The sequence below is a fragment of the Mytilus trossulus genome, unplaced genomic scaffold, assembly GCF_036588685.1.
Source record: "Mytilus trossulus isolate FHL-02 unplaced genomic scaffold, PNRI_Mtr1.1.1.hap1 h1tg000103l__unscaffolded, whole genome shotgun sequence".
Taxonomy (NCBI): domain Eukaryota; kingdom Metazoa; phylum Mollusca; class Bivalvia; order Mytilida; family Mytilidae; genus Mytilus; species Mytilus trossulus.
This window is the reverse complement of record NW_026963296.1, coordinates 2,403,507-2,421,115: the sequence shown is the minus strand read 5'-3', so window position 1 is coordinate 2,421,115 and position 17,609 is coordinate 2,403,507. Positions and strand designations below refer to the sequence as shown.

The 17,609-nt window shown below is 32.5% G+C and overlaps 2 protein-coding genes across 4 annotated transcripts in view; one reads left to right on the top strand and one right to left on the bottom strand.

Moving 5' to 3' along the window:
- Positions 1–5,800: 5,800 nt before the first annotated feature.
- Positions 5,801–10,308, bottom strand: LOC134699935 (large ribosomal subunit protein mL53-like). Its single transcript, XM_063561335.1, has 3 exons — positions 10,121–10,308; positions 6,553–6,665; positions 5,801–6,045 (listed from the first exon to the last, which is right to left on the bottom strand). Exons 1-3 carry the CDS (start codon positions 10,255–10,257, stop codon positions 5,900–5,902), a joined length of 396 nt encoding a protein of 131 aa, XP_063417405.1. The 5' UTR covers positions 10,258–10,308; the 3' UTR covers positions 5,801–5,899.
- A 3,690-nt stretch (positions 10,309–13,998) lies between these two features.
- LOC134699929 (cyclin-dependent kinase-like 5) overlaps positions 13,999–17,609 on the top strand; it is a 51,418-nt gene continuing 47,807 nt past the window's right edge. For all 3 annotated transcript variants that reach the window (XM_063561330.1, XM_063561327.1, XM_063561328.1), the window contains exon 1: positions 13,999–14,119. In XM_063561330.1, the coding sequence (XP_063417400.1) occupies positions 14,027–14,119 (93 nt within the window). In that variant the 5' untranslated portion in view covers positions 13,999–14,026. The remainder of the gene's footprint in view (positions 14,120–17,609) is intronic.

The window sequence follows — 17,609 nt, the reverse complement described above, 5'->3', positions numbered from 1 at the left end:
ACCATAGGAGCTTATCTATATCTGATAATAAGCTTTGAATTTTCATTTGTATCTTAATGAAGAGAAGCAGAAAAGATGCACTGATTTTTTTATGAGAGATGGAAGAGAATAGAAATTAAGATTAACATGTCCAGGACCTTTGACCTACAGAAAATATATTTTTGAACCCTTGGACACAGTAGAGTAGATTTATTTTGTATTAAACCATGTCAGTAGTTTTTCACAGCATTTAAATCACTGTAAATTTTGATTTTTTTTAGAAATGTTTTTAATTTTTTTTGAGATGTGTCATTTATATAGAAATCACAATTTGATTTTTTGTGCTGAAAATCTATCTCATGTGTGTGTGAGCTGATCAAATCAAATCATATAAAATAAATGAGGGCAATTATTTCTGACTTTTAAACCTTCATACTGAATAGTTCACTATTGATCATTAATAAAAAAAAATATCTCGTCTTTATGGATAGATATAGGAAGATGTGGTATGAGTGCCAATGAGACAACTCTCCACCCAAGTCACAATTTATAAAAGTAAACCATTATAGGTCAAGGTACGGCCTTCAAGAAGGAGCCTAGGCTCACACATATTCTATTAAAAGCAAGGCAAAGGTATGCTGTTTCCAGCTTTGCTGCCAATATCAACCTTGTATTAGTATGTGTCCATTTATTGAAACCCACTAGTAGCAGTTACATGATAATAGGAATGATGTTAAATTAACATTGACATATTTTATTTCCATGGAGATTATTTATTTAACATATGCCAACTCTTTTATAGTAAAGTAAATGAAGTGAAACGTTTTTTACATCATCTTTATTCACCATTTATATATTTCCATTGAATTTCACAAGAGCAATATTTTTTTGTAATTGAGTCTTGCCTATAAAACCAATACCCTCAGTCCCATGGACTCTGTCAGTCCCACGGACTCCCACCGGAATTTTGTATAGAATCAAAATATTTTTGATGGAATATTTATAGTAAGATTTGATAATAGTTTTGATTTTGAAGCATTATTTACATAACACATATCAAAGTGTCAACATTAACAGCTGTATATAAATCGCTTTTGATATTTCAATTGTTTACTAGCTGATATTATTTAATATCTGTTTATCAAATTTGTTTCCCAGAGGCAAATTTAGAGGGTTTTCCAGCCTTTTTTTTACTCAAATCTCCTGTCTTGTCCTATCTTTTTTCTTCTTCAAATTTCATCCTAACCTCCCCCTCCCCTCCCCCTTTTCCCCTAAAAATCAAATGTCTCTCAAGCCTTTGAATGCTGATTATTTAATTTAGTGCCAAACAAATTATAATCTTATTATATCTTATGTATGCAATTGTTTGTAGATATTTTAATTAGTTTATTTAGACGTATTTATTGCTCATATATGTTGTACCCATTGTTGATGGTGTAAGGCTATTTATGGAGTTGTTATTTAATTTGTAAGCCCTCATATACTGTGGATTCATTAATATTCGTTGGATACTAATTTTCGTGGATTTCGTTGGTACAAGAGAACCACGAATTCAAATGTTCAACGAATAACAAATTTTCTAAAGGAATGAGTGTAGATTTTGCCAAAACCACGAAATTAAATATCCACGAATATATAAGTTTTCCTCAAACCATGAAAATTGGTACCCACGAAAATAAATGAATCCACAGTATATGTTAAATCTGTATTACTTTGTAATTTTTAATCGGGGTTTTGCAAGTAAAACCTTTCACACTTTAATATGCTGTAAATTCAGATTTTTTTATTGCATTTTTTTCTGAAATGACAAAAACTAATGATTTATTATCGAAACTTCAGGAAAATCTGCATACACTTAATATATGTATAAGATATATATATCAAAATGTGAGGTTAGTATTGCAATCATCACAATGGCATTAGATGCAATAATGTTAATACTTACAATAATTTCTGAATACTGTATATTCAGAACTTATTGCATGCATTTATTATTCCAAATTTGTCATTTTTATAAACTAAAATGCGTTATTGAGATATAAATGTAGTTTAATTTGTATAAAAAATGTCAAAATGCGAGTCTTAATTATTGAGAATAAATCCCTGTTGCATTGCAATAATTTCTGAATTTACAGAATATATTGTATTGTGTGTGTATTAAATGGTTTGTACTTTGTGCTGTGACAACTGATATTTGTTGCTGTTGTTATAATTTTTGTTTGTATTCACATTGATTGGGACCAAATATTAAGCCATACTGAATGTAAATCTGGTATGGCTGTTATTTATTTCAGGGTTTGTTGTTTTACATGTTATCAATGCAAATAGTGATTAGAATTGTTTTTTTTAGATTACTGGGTATTTATGATAACGAACTATTGATTGACCTACAAATATAAAGGTATTGCCTACAGTGGGGATTCCAAGGAAGGGTTTGGGGGGTTTCAACCCCCCTTTTTTTAGACGATCAATGTATTTGAATGGGGACATATGATTTGACCCCTTTTTATCCCTTTTATACTCACTGAATTCAGATAAAACAAGGAATCCACTGAGTCAGGAATAGTTTGGAGAAGCCCTTTTGGTATAAAGCATGTCCCTTTGAACTGTGGCAGGCTCTTTCGTCTGGAGCATGCTTTTTTTTTTTTAACTCAATTGGGACAAGCCCTTTTGGTATAGAGCATGCACTTAAAATGTGGCAGGCTCTCCTATTAGTCTGGAGCAACCCTGTGTGGTATGGTGCATGTTCTTTTGGTATCATGAATGTGACGGTCTCGGGTGGTTTATTCTAGAAACGTGTAGCGTAAAATTGTAAATTACTGTTTATTATTTATTTTTCAATAATCGTGTTTAAATTCCAACATAGCTGCTGAAAAGGTGATCAAGCCCAAAAGAATATATCTGTTCTTTTCTTAAAATGACCATATTGAATTTATGATGGACAATGTTTTCATTGTGTAGATTTTTAGGTTAATCAATATGCATTTTAAAATCACTGTTTTGTGCATAGAATGTGACTTTTGAGTTAACACATGATAAAATGTAAACCCCTAACTAAAGATTTCCCCACAAAACATAAGTTAATTGAAACTCATAACTATAAGGGATTCCAATTACATTATGTAGAAACATGTGGGTAAACTTTTTCTAGTTAAATATTTTAGTCATTGTCACTTGTTCACACAGTTAGATTAGAGTTCTATCATCAGTATTACGGATCTTAAACCTGAAATCTTATTACTATAGACTATCTGGCAAACAAGGAAAGAAGGTGCTTTGGAAACAAGTTCAATCTTGCTATGGCAACCAGTTGAATCTTTCTTTCTAAAGCAGTGCCAGAAAAGTGGTTTAATCCTTCGTTATATGAAACCAGTGTCAGAAAACTGGTTCAGTCGTGCTGTCAAAACCAGTGCCAGAAAACTGGTTCTATCTTAATCTGAAAACCAGTGCCAAAAAAACTGGTTCAGTCTTGCATTCCAAACCAGTGCTAACAATCTGGTTTAATCTTTATGAAACCAGTGCCAGAAACTGGTTCAAAATTTCATTGGAAACCAGTGTAACTACACACTTAAATTGATCTGTTATCAGATAATTAATTGTCAATGGTTTATAAGCATTATGTTATTTATTATATTTCCTTGTTTACTATTTTTGCTGTTATCAGAATCAATCAACTATTTTCTTCACTATATATTGTAAATTTTTATTATTCAATGTTTGAAATAAAAGAATTCTTAAAAAATAGTAGAAAAAAGTTTATATTTGTTTTGTTTCTCATTCAGTGGTACCTTGCGTAGTGGATGCATCAATCAGAGGTAGTTAATTAAATGTACCTTTTTATATTAATATATGGAGAGATAGTATTATTGTCAATGTGCTGTTACCAAATACCAGATGTGGAGGATGTAAAACACTACAATTAACCATGCAGCATTCACAGTTGACACAATGACAAAAATATCCCAGAAGAAATCTAGAAGGCGAGGATCTACCAAGTGCAAACAAAATTTTATATTTTCTGACATTCCATTAACCAAGAAAACAAAACATGGACCAATGAACATGAAAATGAGTTCAAGGTCAAATGAACCATGCCAGACATACCATGCAACAAATATAATTGACCTATTACTTGTAGGTAAGAAAAACAGACCAAAACACAAAAACTTAACTATAACCACTGAACAATGAAAAGATGACACTGACCAGTTGGACATGTGCACCTTACAATCATTCCATACACCAAAATATACTAGACATAATATTGCTTATAGTATCCTAGATATAGATTTGACCACCAAAACTTAACCTTGTTCACTGATCCACAAAATGAGGTCAAGGTCAGGTGAAAACTGTCTAATGGACATTAGGACCTTGCAAGGTATGCACATACGCAATATGGTTATCTTATTACTCACAATAAGAGTGAAATTAACATTACAAAAAAATCAGATGTATCTTTTAAATAGTCTCTGAGCCATGAAAATGACTTCAAGGACAATGAACATGTGACAGGTGTATCATAAGGCATCTACAAAGTATCAAGCACCCAGATCTTCTACCTTCTAAAATATAAAAGCTTTTAAGAAGTTAGTTACCAGTAACACTGCAGCTGGATCACTATCCCTATGTCAAGCTTTCTGCGACAATAGTTGCATGCACAACAAAAAACATTTAGAAAAACCAGTCTAGGGCTATTCCATTAAAATGTATGTTTGAGGGAAGGAAGGGAAGTTGAATTATTGAATGTGGATCATGGGTCTTTTTCAGTATGTGTCTATTATGCAAAATAATATAAAAAATGGTTCTTGGTTGTAGGCCCTACTTTAAATGTAGGGATATTTTGAAAGTCCTTTCCAAACCTCCTACATACATATTAATGGAATAGCCCTTTAATAAGAATATTGACAGAAGTATGCCAAATATTTTAAAGTTCTGTAGGTTATTTATTGACTCTATTTTGTTCGTGTTGGGCCACTTTTTGCCATAGTTGTTCGTTGTATGTTTAGATGTATTACTGGTTGGATAGATTATTGGTTTTAGTCATATTTTAGTATGGTGACATGTGTGTGTATTCTAGATTAATATCCTAATTGTAATTCCTTTTTCCGTCGTGAAAAAACAAGAATGTGTCCCAAGTACATGAATGCCCCACTCACACTATCAGTTGCTATGTTTACTGGACCATGAAATTGGGGTATAAACTCTAATTTGGCATTAACATTAGAAAGATTATATCATTGGGAACTAAGTTTCAAGTGGATTGGACTTTAACTTCATCAAAAACTATCTTAAACAAAAACTTAAACCTGAAGTGGGACGAAGGAATAGACGAACGAATGGATGGACGAACAGACGGACTGACGGACGAAACGACCCACAGACCAGAAAACATACTGCCCCTCTACTATTGTAGTTGGGGCATAAATCCGAAACCTTATGAGAAATATAGATTTTACCACTGAAATGAGTTAGTTGAGATATTTATCCACTCTCCACAGTTAAATTTTCAAAAATAAAACGTGAGGCTTGCCAAGTGTTTTAAATATATATCTGAAAAAAATAATTAAGTTGTACGAGATTTGGTGATGGAATCTGTTTCTTTAGTCTAATAAACTTTTGATGATATACAGATCATCTTTGAAATCCTTCTTTCCGAACAAACTGAAAAAAATATGTGTTCATTCTGTTTGATATGATCTGACATGGTAGTCTTTTTACATCCCGATAGGAATTTCAGAGGAAAGCAAGAAAACTTAATGCATAAAACAAACCACATGTTGATTGATCAGGAAAAGGGATAAATCACATACGAATTAGAGAAGATTTTACATTATTTATATTCATAAAACTATTACAATTTCTCACAGATTCACACACACAAACAATGAAGACACAAACAACTGACACAAGATATTAATTATTTGCTCCTTTTCTTTGCTTTTGTCATCACTACAACTTTTTCATTCTTTTTAGGGTCTTTTTCATCACTAAATTCATGAAGTCTTTGTAAAATGTCTAAAGTGGTTAATTCAGATGTCTTAAACTTGACTTTGTGGTCATCAACTGAAAATATAGATTTATATGATACATATTTATAAAGTACTACTTTTTGCAACCTGTATAATATTAAATGATCTGGTTTAAAATAATATTTGAAAATTTTAATATTTAAGTTTGTATAATTTATTAATTGCTTTATACAGACATGAATAGGATCTAAACAATGATCAACTCTGCATAATACATGTAGGTAATTTTAAAAAAAGGATGAAATCTAGCAGTCTAGCTAAAACTATAAATCTTTGACTATTGCAATTTGTGCAATTTAACCAACAAAAATAAGAACTATATTAAATGAACGGGAATGTAACAAGACATATTTTTCTACCAGAGCTGGTAACTTTATCATGACTTCTGTTTATTATGGGTTAAAATCACCATCATTTATTTTTTCTCATATCTACTACATATATATATATACATAATACATGTACCTATTAAAAGTTTAGAGAGTAGTCTCATTGGCACTCATACCACATCTTCTTATATCTATGAACAATTTATACTTACTAAATGCTATGTTGATCTCAGGATCACATCGATTAGATTTGACATCAACTTTGGTTGCACAGTTCAAGTTTGTCTTTAGTATACGTGCCTGTTTTATCAGGAATAAACATTCTCTGTAAAATATAATATCATTTCTTAATTATGATCATTGATGTTAATTTATACCATAAAAGGATTATTAAAAGCTTTTATGTCTTCATAAAGTTTGAATTTGAATTTTGAATCCACAAGCATGAAGCTCAATTTTACAAAATTTTGAGTTGATTTCTGTTGGCTTGTTAGTCATGATAGTCATTGTTAGTCCAGTCAAACTAAGATTTAACCTCAAACTAATTGTAACAGAGAATGTTTTAGTTCTAATCTATAGCATTATGCCCTTTAAATACACATAAAAAAAGTCCCATAAAATCTAACTTGAGGAAAACTCAACATCAGCATTAACATTGGAAGGGAAGATAACTCTTGCAAAAATTAGTGTTTTTTGGTCAGTTTTTGTTTGTTTTTCTTGAATTTATGTAAAGTATGATACTTTGATGGGGTTATAAGTTTGTATTTGACTAAATTATATAATCTTCTGCTCATGAAATGTACAAAACCGAAGTGTTATGGGTAGTTTTATTTTTTTCATGCATTTTTCATTAAAAGAAATTGCAAATTTGAAGTTTTGTAACCATTTTGAAAAAATAATGTGAAAATTTGATATTGTTTATATCTGTCATGTATATTATATTTTTTCAGCAACTTACTTATCTATAGAAACTATAAACCACAAAAAGAAGAATACATGCTTTATTATTTTCAGTAAATTTGAGATTCTTTACATGTTGAAAATATCAATAAATGGTCAATTAATGAATTACGAAATCTAGATTATAGCTTGATAAAATATATGAAAACACCTATAGAGTTGTTTGTTATACTCTAAAGACCACTAAAAATCAAGAATAAATACATTCTGATGAAAAGAAGCAGTAAAGTTATAATTTTGTATCAATTTTTATTGATATTTCTACCTTTTTTGCGAGAGTTTTCTTCCTTTTCAATGCAAATCTCCATAGGAATTTTAAATGGTGATTTTTTTTAGTCTTCCTCAAGTTAGATTTTAAGGGACTTTTTTCTGTGTATATTTGGGGCATAATGCTAAAGATTAAAACTTAAAAATCTTCTGTTGCGATTACTTTCAGGTTAGGGTAAAATTTATGCTAGATTGACTGGACTATGTAGAGAAGGATTTAACAACCAGAAAGCAATTTTACAAGAAATGTCTGTTAAACTAGTGGTTAAGCGTGAATACTGTTTATTTATCAATTGTTGCATTTTGCTGAAAATTGGGATGCCCAGTTTTCTGCTAACGAGACAGAACATGGAATCTATTGTGTACCTATCTGAACACCTGATCAGCATCATCAGGGACAGTTGACCTTAAAATTTTCTGTTATATCTTACAATAGAAATCTGTTCATTGAGATGTAACTGATTTGAATTTCCTGATCATCACAGCTTTCAATTATGATAAACAATTATATTCAGTCAGTAAAGCAGTAAACTGGACAAGTGAATATTAAATTAAGTGCATCAATTGGTTGCAGGTTACTGCCATCCTCCAGTCCAAACAAATAAATCCCTCCATGCACCATGAATTCGCCCAATAACACGTTTGCACCCATTGATTTGTCCCCTTTTACTTTCTCACCCTACACATATGCACCATAAGTTTGCACTGAGTAATTTGTAATCAAGTTTTGGCAAGTTTAATGGTAAAAATCGTTTCAAAAACAAAGTGAAATTCCAACAACGCTTTTTTTGTGTTGAATAAATCTTAATCACTTTTTGGTTAGTGTTGTAGAAGGCAAACATGTGAGATGCAAAGGTGAAGGGTGCCAACATGTATTGGGCTAGTTCAAATAATTATGACGTCTTGGAAGGCTATTTTAAATTTTTGCTTTGACGCCTTCCTGCATCAATGTTAGGCGTCAAAGAAAAAAATATAATAGCCTTTCAACATGTTCAAGATGTCATTATTATTTAGACTAAGTTCGGGCCTGATACTAAACCATATAGAGGGTTTGTTCCCAACCTGTTTATCACTTCTTATTATTAACTCATGAACTGTGACTGTGAGCATGATTAGTTTTCTTAGATCTGTAACTTTTTGCTCTTTTCATCATTTGCCCATATAATTTCTAAAGACTACAGTAGATTAAATATTCTATTTTGGTCTAGTTTTCCATAGAACCAGTACATGAATACCAGTACCTAGTCCAAATAATGATGACGTCTGGCAAGGCTATACACCTTATCGCTATTTGTCTGCCATTACTGGATATCACACAGGATCCCGTAATATTTGGACGTCATAAAACAAAATATCTGATGCCACAATGGAAAAGTGATAGTGTATGACGTCAAAAGTTCAAGCAACCGTGTCAGCCAGGATTAAGGATTAGATATGGTACATCTAAAAAAAATCTGAGAAGCCTTCCTACGACCCTACGACATACATGTAGGAGAATCCAGGTCTGTCCGCCCTGATTCTGGTTCGCCCTAGTTTCTGTTCACCCTAATACCTGTTTGCCCCGAGTTCGTTCGCCCTGATTTTATTTTTTTGTTTAGTGTTGCGTTGTGTGTATATAATTGAACATTGTTGAATGTGTTGAATTCAGTCTACAATTTCGCCGAATTTTTAAGATGTTTCATGTTAACTTGTCTAAAACTAGCTGCTATACTAGGTTATTAGTTTCAGTACATTTCAGGACTACAAGGTATTGTGACTTCAAGGTATTGAAAACTAAGTTTGTATCTGTATGTAATTACATTACTAGGAAATATAATTTCTGTGAATTTCAGCACTACATTGAGTTTTTAAATGTAAAACAACTGAAGACTAAATTATTTGTATGTAATTGAATATGTTGAAGTTCATATTCACTGAATATTTATTTATGATGTTTTCTGTGGTACTGCTATTAGGAAATAAGTTTCTGGGAATTTTATATTATAACAATCAGTGATATCAAAGGTTTCAAATGACACCTAATCAGCAATCAAAAATCAATCAACAGTAATTAAAAGTAATTATAAAATAAAGTGTAACAATGCAGCCAAAAATTTTATTTAATTAATATAAAGTTGGCAAATATTCTTTATTTAACTTTTAATAGATATACGACGTAAATTTTAATATTTCGATCATTGATGTAACACATACATATCATAAATGAATATAGGGCGAACGAACTCAGGGCAAACGGACTATCAGGGCCAACAAACTCAGTGCGAACGAACTTAGGGCGAACATGTAATCAGAACGATCCCGATACCCATGTAGGAAGGCGTCCCAGAAAAAAATTTAAATAGCCTTGCCCGACATGATAATTATTTGGATTAACCCGAACCATGTTCGTCACTGTCACTGTCAGTCACGAAGGGACTGTCTATACTGTTACTAATCAATAACTAGTGTTAGTATAGAAAGTCACTGTCACTGTCAGACACTGGCGACACTGGCGACAGTATTGACTATCGCTGTCAACTTCAAGTTTGTATCGATGTTGTTTCATCAAATCACCTCATTGATCTGACATTTGGATGGTATGGGTCAAAGGTGAACTTTATAGACTTCATTGATCTCAGGTGAAATGCTTCTAAAGTCTTCTTCATAGGATTTATAACCCGACTATAGCCTGCTCTTGAAAATCCTGCCATGCTTAGGCTTCTTCATAAGGTACAAGTCAAAGGTTTTCCAAATGATGGTAAAATTTTCGGAACTTATCTAAAAATCGGAATCGTCAGATGTAAGTCAATTTTTAAATAAAGCTGCTGTAGAACCATAATTAATACCACTAATCACTTCAATTAAATTAAACAATAAATACACTACGACGGACTGATATTTTTAATACGGCTTTGACTATTATTCTAATCATAATGAGAATAAAAATGGGGAATGTATAAAAAAAAAAGTAAAATCACAAAATACTGACCTAAGAGGAAAATTTAAAACGGAAAGTCCCTAATCAAATGGCAAAATAAAATGATATAAAAAAAAATCAAACGAAAGGACAACAACTGTCATATTCCTGACTTGGTACAGGCACATTCGTCTCAACTCGGCTGATTCCGTACCCTCATCTAACGATAGAAGGAGAGTAGCGGATTCTACCGAGGATTGCAGAATGGGTACAGGCATTTTCAAATGTAGAAAATGGTGGCTTGAACCTGGTTTTAAAGCGCTAAACCTCTCACTTGTATGACAGTCGCATCAAATTCCATTATATTGACATTTATCATGATGATTAATGTGTAAACAAAGTGTCACAAACAGGGGAACAAAAACAACACGAACCAAACCAAAAACTTACGGTGATTTCAGGTGCCCGGAAGGGTGAGTATATCATGCACCACATGTGGCACCCGTCGTGTTGCTCATGTTATTACAAAGCCGGTAAAAAGTATAATTCTATAGGTGACATTTGTGAAAAGGGAACCGTATTGTAGTTACGACACATTAAAGGAAAATATCCGATATCATCTGTGAAACGGATATTCCATAACGGACAAAGAGACAACAACTCGACCAAAATATCAGAAAACAACCCAAACCACCAATGCCGAATCTCAAACACAGAGAGAAAATCCCATACCCGAATTAAATTGATTATTTTCGAAGGGCCTTGAATGTTTTTCCCTAGTATTTCATTAACTATGCATTTGCATTCAGGTATCGCAGATCACATTTATTCGTTCATAGTGTGTTAATTTACGTTTTTTTGATAGATTTAAGCCTTTCAATTGATATTTTATCGTGTGTCGAATGCCCAATGAACATAATGCAAAAAATAAACTATACATTTAAACGGGACCCAACCATTGATCCCACCTCCAAATTGAACTGCCGCTGGAGATAAACTGGCCGAAACTACCTTCTACCATTTGTTCTCACTTTGTTTGCAGATATTAATTTTAAAAAATAAGCGAATATTGAGAATTCTGATCAAGTTTCAAACGTAAAATTTTGCAAATCAGAGGACCGGGATTCAATTCAGCAGAACAAATAGTATAAACGAAGACTGGCACAAATTATCAAACGTGTATGTTCTTTTAAACTGAGTTTAACCGAGCGTATTGCTATGTGTTTCTTTATTCTACACTGGCTAGATGTTTAAAGAGAAGGTGAGATCTCACAACACATTATTAACCCAGCTGCATTTATGTTTTGGAGTTAAGTGCGACCGTTCATTTTCACTGAACTAGTACTCAATTTTATCTAGGGGCCAGCTTAGGCCCACTTAGGCCCATATCCACCAGCTTAGGTACTTAGGCCCACCTTCGGGTGCGGGATTTTCTCGCAGTGTGGAAGACCTATTGGTGGCCTTCATCTGCTGTCTACTTTTTGGTCGGGTTGTTAATTGTCTCTTTGACATATTTCCCCATTTCCATTCTCAATTATTATTGTAAAAAGTCTCATGAAATTGATTATACTATCATTTTCCCATAATTGTATGTTTTCTTTATTCTATAAATCATTTATTTCTGTTATCAATATATAATTAATTACATTTTATGTAATGAAATAATTCTTTTATTTTCTACAGTTATGCATTACAATTTTCAACACGTTTTTCTATTTGCTCATTTTGCTGTACGTATTATTATTTTCTAAATTCTCTTTCGTTCAAACGAATATAAATTATTTATGTACTAGACTATATAATTTCTATATACCTCGGCCCAATCTTTTTCTTATCTCATTCATATATAAATAACTAAAACACTAGTTTTAGAACTTGTCAGGCACGATGACTATTCTCTTTTATATAATGCCAAATCATTACAATACATGTTTATCAAATGAACAACAATTTAAATTACAAATATTTGTAATTTTGCGAATACAGTCCACATCACAGAATATATATACGTCCTCTGTTTAAATAAACTTAAAAAGGTTGTCTCAAAAATCTACAAAAAACAAATACAAAATGTTACAAAAAGTACATTTAATACTGTTTTCGAATATATATGTGCTTAAGTTTAACTAACAAAAACTACGTGTGTACATGCGAATGGTCAACGCCCTTATCGATAATTTCAATTCGAGTCCACCGTATTTAAATACACTCGGGTTCATAAATACTGTTACAACTTCTATTGTTATACTAATAGAATTATCCGATAAAATTCTTCAGCCACGTACATAAATATATTTATTTTGCCACGGCCACTGCTTTCTCAATCTCCCATACAGACAGAGTTATCAAGATTGAGGAGGAAAGGACGATAACTCTGTCTGTATGGGAGATGGCTGCTTTCTATCACTATTCTCCATCATAGATTCATAGGCAACACAATCCTGTGTTGAACAGCGGTATACTACTGTTGCCTTTATTTATTCAAAAGTCATAAATCAATAGAGAAAAAAATCCAGGTTTCAAAAAGAAATCGAGGGAGCCACATCAACTATATAAAGGAACAACAGTAACACCGAAGTGCAACAAAAAAAAAACAAACCCCGCCAACATACCTAGAAATGAACTATTCAATAACGACTGCCATATTCCTTGGTATAGGACATTTTGAGGAAAAAAATGGAATATGATACTGGTTTAATGGCATGCCAATCCTCTCGATTCATGACAATGTTGAAAATTAAGCTACTATATCTAACTAAGGGAAATGTAGCACCAACAACACACATAAGAACATACAAAACAGAGAAACGCAAAAACAAATGAAATGAAATCGACTCAATATGGAAACCGCAGAACAACAACGAACATATTCCATCAATGACAAACACCACGGGATACCAAAAACAGTGACACTTCTTCGTAACTGACATGATTTGTGTTGTCAAATGGATTCAGCTTAACAAGAAATTTATATAATTAAAAGAATGGAAAACCTTAAAGATTACTGACATAACGCACAGATGAATTTTCTCTTTCTGCTAGCTCCCCATTGTAAATAAAAATTAATGTCCCTCATAAGGAGACAGCTAAATAAGGGGTCTTTAATATACAGGGTCAATTACGGGAATTGGCAAACGGACTTTTGAAACGGATTAATATATTATAATTATTTTTTATTTATATATAAAATATTTTCGGATGCCTAATAAATGAATGACATGGTGTCGATTTAACCAAGTGCCGATTTGCCACTCTTAAGGGGTCGATCTGACCAGGGCAGAATTTTAAAATTTGTACCTGAAATGATTGTTGGCAAAAATTATAAGATACAAATTCCCAACGGACTGCAAAATTTCTTAGATTTTTCTTCTGGTGCCCGTTTTAATTTTTCTTTATAATCTGTATCTATTATAAAGTTTGCTTGTGCGTTGTATACAAAAATCATCAACGGGTTTTAATTATGCTAAAAGTGATTCTAAAAGAAGACGTTCCTATCATGCTATTAAAAATACACAACCTTGATTGGTTTATATATTGACCAATCCAATGTAGTGTGACAACTAATGGATGCAATAACCTCATTTGTGTCGAAGTGTGCCAATACATTTAATTTAGATTTTTTGTGGGAAAATCGAGTAAAAAACCCATCAGCAGAAGTAAGTTATGTCATTAAAATCTCAATCAACAAATTTACATTGACCGATAATAAATAAACTTCTGACATAGCTGTTTTTCATTGAAAAATAGTTTGTAAATAAAGGAGCGTCCGCCATTTTCAACGATAATCAGCACAGTTTTATATCTGTTAGTCTACTAATTAACCATGATACGGTTGACATCACACGATACAAATTATAATTGTAGAAATGATTGTTAGATGATATTGGCACTTCTTTAATCCTGCATATGAAACATGAAAAAGAAGAACCATGAATAAAACATAATTTGGGTAACTCGAAATAGAATACACACAGACACCGGAGTATCAATCTACGTGTACATGAACATCCATACGTTTCAACCATGCAGCCCAAAAATTTATTGGCATGGCTCAATATAAATAAAGTGCATTGAATTCAGAAGTAGAGGCTGCTTATCTTTACGAGTAATTAAGGTTCATCATAAGGAATTGAAAAATATGGCCGTGTTTACACCTCAAAAATTACTATGAGTACAGACAAACTGGTACATTCAGGAAAGTTTTAAGATATATATAAGTTATATGAAGTCTACGTTTCAGAAAATGAAAAACTTACCTGTATTTTGATGTGCATTTTTTTCGAGTCTGCAGAAGATAGCAAAATAAACAAACACCCGAGTTTTATTTGATACGGTCCACTCAGTTACACAGTTTAAACCTGTTAAATCACCTATTGTTTACAGGTGGCTATTGTCCATCTATTGTCCATTTAAATCAATACTACTCACAACATTGATTATATGACGGGAGCTTCTCAATCGTTTTCACTACTTAGTTAATTTTTGCAACTTCTGCAGGAACGAAAAAAATGGATAGCAAAATCTAGAAAAGTTAATAATTTTCTGAAACATAAAATGCATTTAAAATCTATATATCTAGTTCCTGCCATCCCTTAAAACTGTTGCAGGTGTATAGGTTAGTCTGTACTCAGAGTAAAATTTGGGGTGTAAATACGGCCATTTTAGCCAAAAGGTTATGATGAACCTTAAAATTTACAGTGTTGTTTTCTGTTTGACATTTGGGATAGACATTGTTGTAGATTTTTTCTCTGAAAACAAAACAGCTGTTTTGCCAGACAAGCTGAGGCCGTGGGACATCAGAGCTCGTCCCATATAAAAATGTGTTAGATTTCGCGGGACCTCATACATTCAAAATTTGAATTCGGTTTCTTACCTGGAAGAAAAAGAAGAAAGTAGTTATTTGCCCACCCAAAATAGATGCACTGCTTTGTTGCTTCTGGTGCCGACTGGCGGCCTTGAAATTATATAAATCAGGCATCAATCTGTTCATTTTTCTCTTCAGTTATATCTCTTTAGTGTTATTACTGAAAATAACTTACGTGTGTTATTACAGTTACTTTCATGAGTTGTCTACAGCTACTCTTTATTCCTTAAATTTTCTTAATCTGTAATAACATATGTTTGTTATTTATAAAATTATTTAATTTATAGTGGGCTCTAGGGAACTCATACCTGTCAACTCACCCGTTTTTTGCGGGTGACACCCGTTATTTTCACCTCTCATCCGGGAGTTTTTCTTTACATGGCGGGTCCCGGGAATTTCTAACATTACCCGTTTCACCCGGATTTCTGACCGGAATTGTTTCCGGTATTTAGAAGTAATACTACCTTCGGTTTTATCGGTCTTTTTCAATGTAACCAAAAGTCAAAATGTAGGATTTGTTTACCTGAGCTACGTAACGATATTTTCAACAAGCTACAAGATGAGTTCAGTGACTATCAGTTGACTCCATTAGATGAACTTCCACTTTGCACTTCCCCTGAAACTGACATTGGTACATTTTGGGGAGAAATGTCCAAGTTGCATGACATTTTTCTTAACAAGCCAAGATTTTTTGTTTTGTCAAAACTTGCTTAAACATTACTGGTTTTGCCAAACAGCAATGCAGACAGTGAGAGGGCATTTTCTTTAGTAAAGAAAATAGCTACAGAGTTTAGGGCTGATCTTAATAAGGATACACTGTGTGCTCTTCTTTCTTGTAAAATGAATACACATTTGCATTGCTATGAACTGAAACCAAGTGCAGTTCTTTTAAAGAATGCCAAGTCTGCTACTATGGAATATAACAATAGTCTGAAATAAACTTGTATACAGCAGGGGTGTGGAAATGCTATGCCCGACTCGCCCGACTCGTACATTTGAACAATCGGACAAGTAATTATTTTTGTCTTGGTTGCCCGTGGACAAGTAAAAAAATATACAAGTCAACGTTCAAATCCAACAAAAACATAAAAATAAATTTCAAAACGTATAAAGATGTTTAATTTATGTAAAAGAAACCAATGTTCAGCAAGTAAAAACATCAATGTTCATGACGATAAATATTACATTATACCGGAAATAGATCGCTTACCAAAATAAAAATAAAAAAGTATGCTAACCTGAGTCGCGTAACATTGCCATTGGCTTTGTGCATTGACCTGGGATCGTCGATTAGGTTTTATCCATCATTTACCGGAAGTGTCATTTCTTTAAATTTTTTATCGAGATTCAGATTGATAAATACTTAATAAAAAGCTGGGCAAGCAAGACAAAAAGAGTCATGAGTCGAGTAGAAAACCTTAAATGCAAATGGAGGACACAGAGTATTTAAAAAAAACGGAAGCGACAATTTCAGACATTGTGAATATCAAATTGTCCCTGGTTATCTATGGAAATTCAGAAAATAAATTAAGTTTTTGTCTTATTTATAGATGAAAGATCAACATTATTTGTTGTCAAAGTGGTAAAAAGAAGACTGAAGGGACGCTTTAATTGCCCATCAAGACAATAATAAATAATCAAGAAGTTGAGAGAAACACCACAAAATCAATAGTTTATCTATTATTTAGTTTATATTTCTTCAATCACTGTCCTCAAATTTAGTATATTACTGGCTTCAATTTTTATTCAAAAACTGCTGCAAAATTGTCATTTTATACATGTACATGTCATTTCATTGGTTGGTTTGCTGTTAGGTTTCTGTCCAATTGATGTTAACCCTATCCTACTTTCCTTATTTTTTACACATATAAACAAATGGATTTCATTTGTTTGTGATGCACAACAGTGTTAAGTAAAAATCATAAATTAGTTAGATAAAACAAGAAATACTTCAATATTTATTGGGATCATTAGGGCAAGTAAAAATTGTTCCGGACAAGTAAAATTTTAGGTTTCACTTGCCCGGGGACAAGTGCTCACAACAAATATTTCCACACCCCTGATACATGTTCTAACTGTTTTATATACATATTGACTATATAAATTATATGTAAACATATTTTTGTTCTTCAATTGAGCCCGCAAAATGTTGTACGCGTTATGACCTGAGATTTTTTTTCTCAATGCAGGTCATGACCAGACTTTTCATTTTCAGAGGTTGACAGGTATGGGAACTCTTTAGACTGCGCAGAAATTAAATGTGAAAAATGAACAGATTGAAG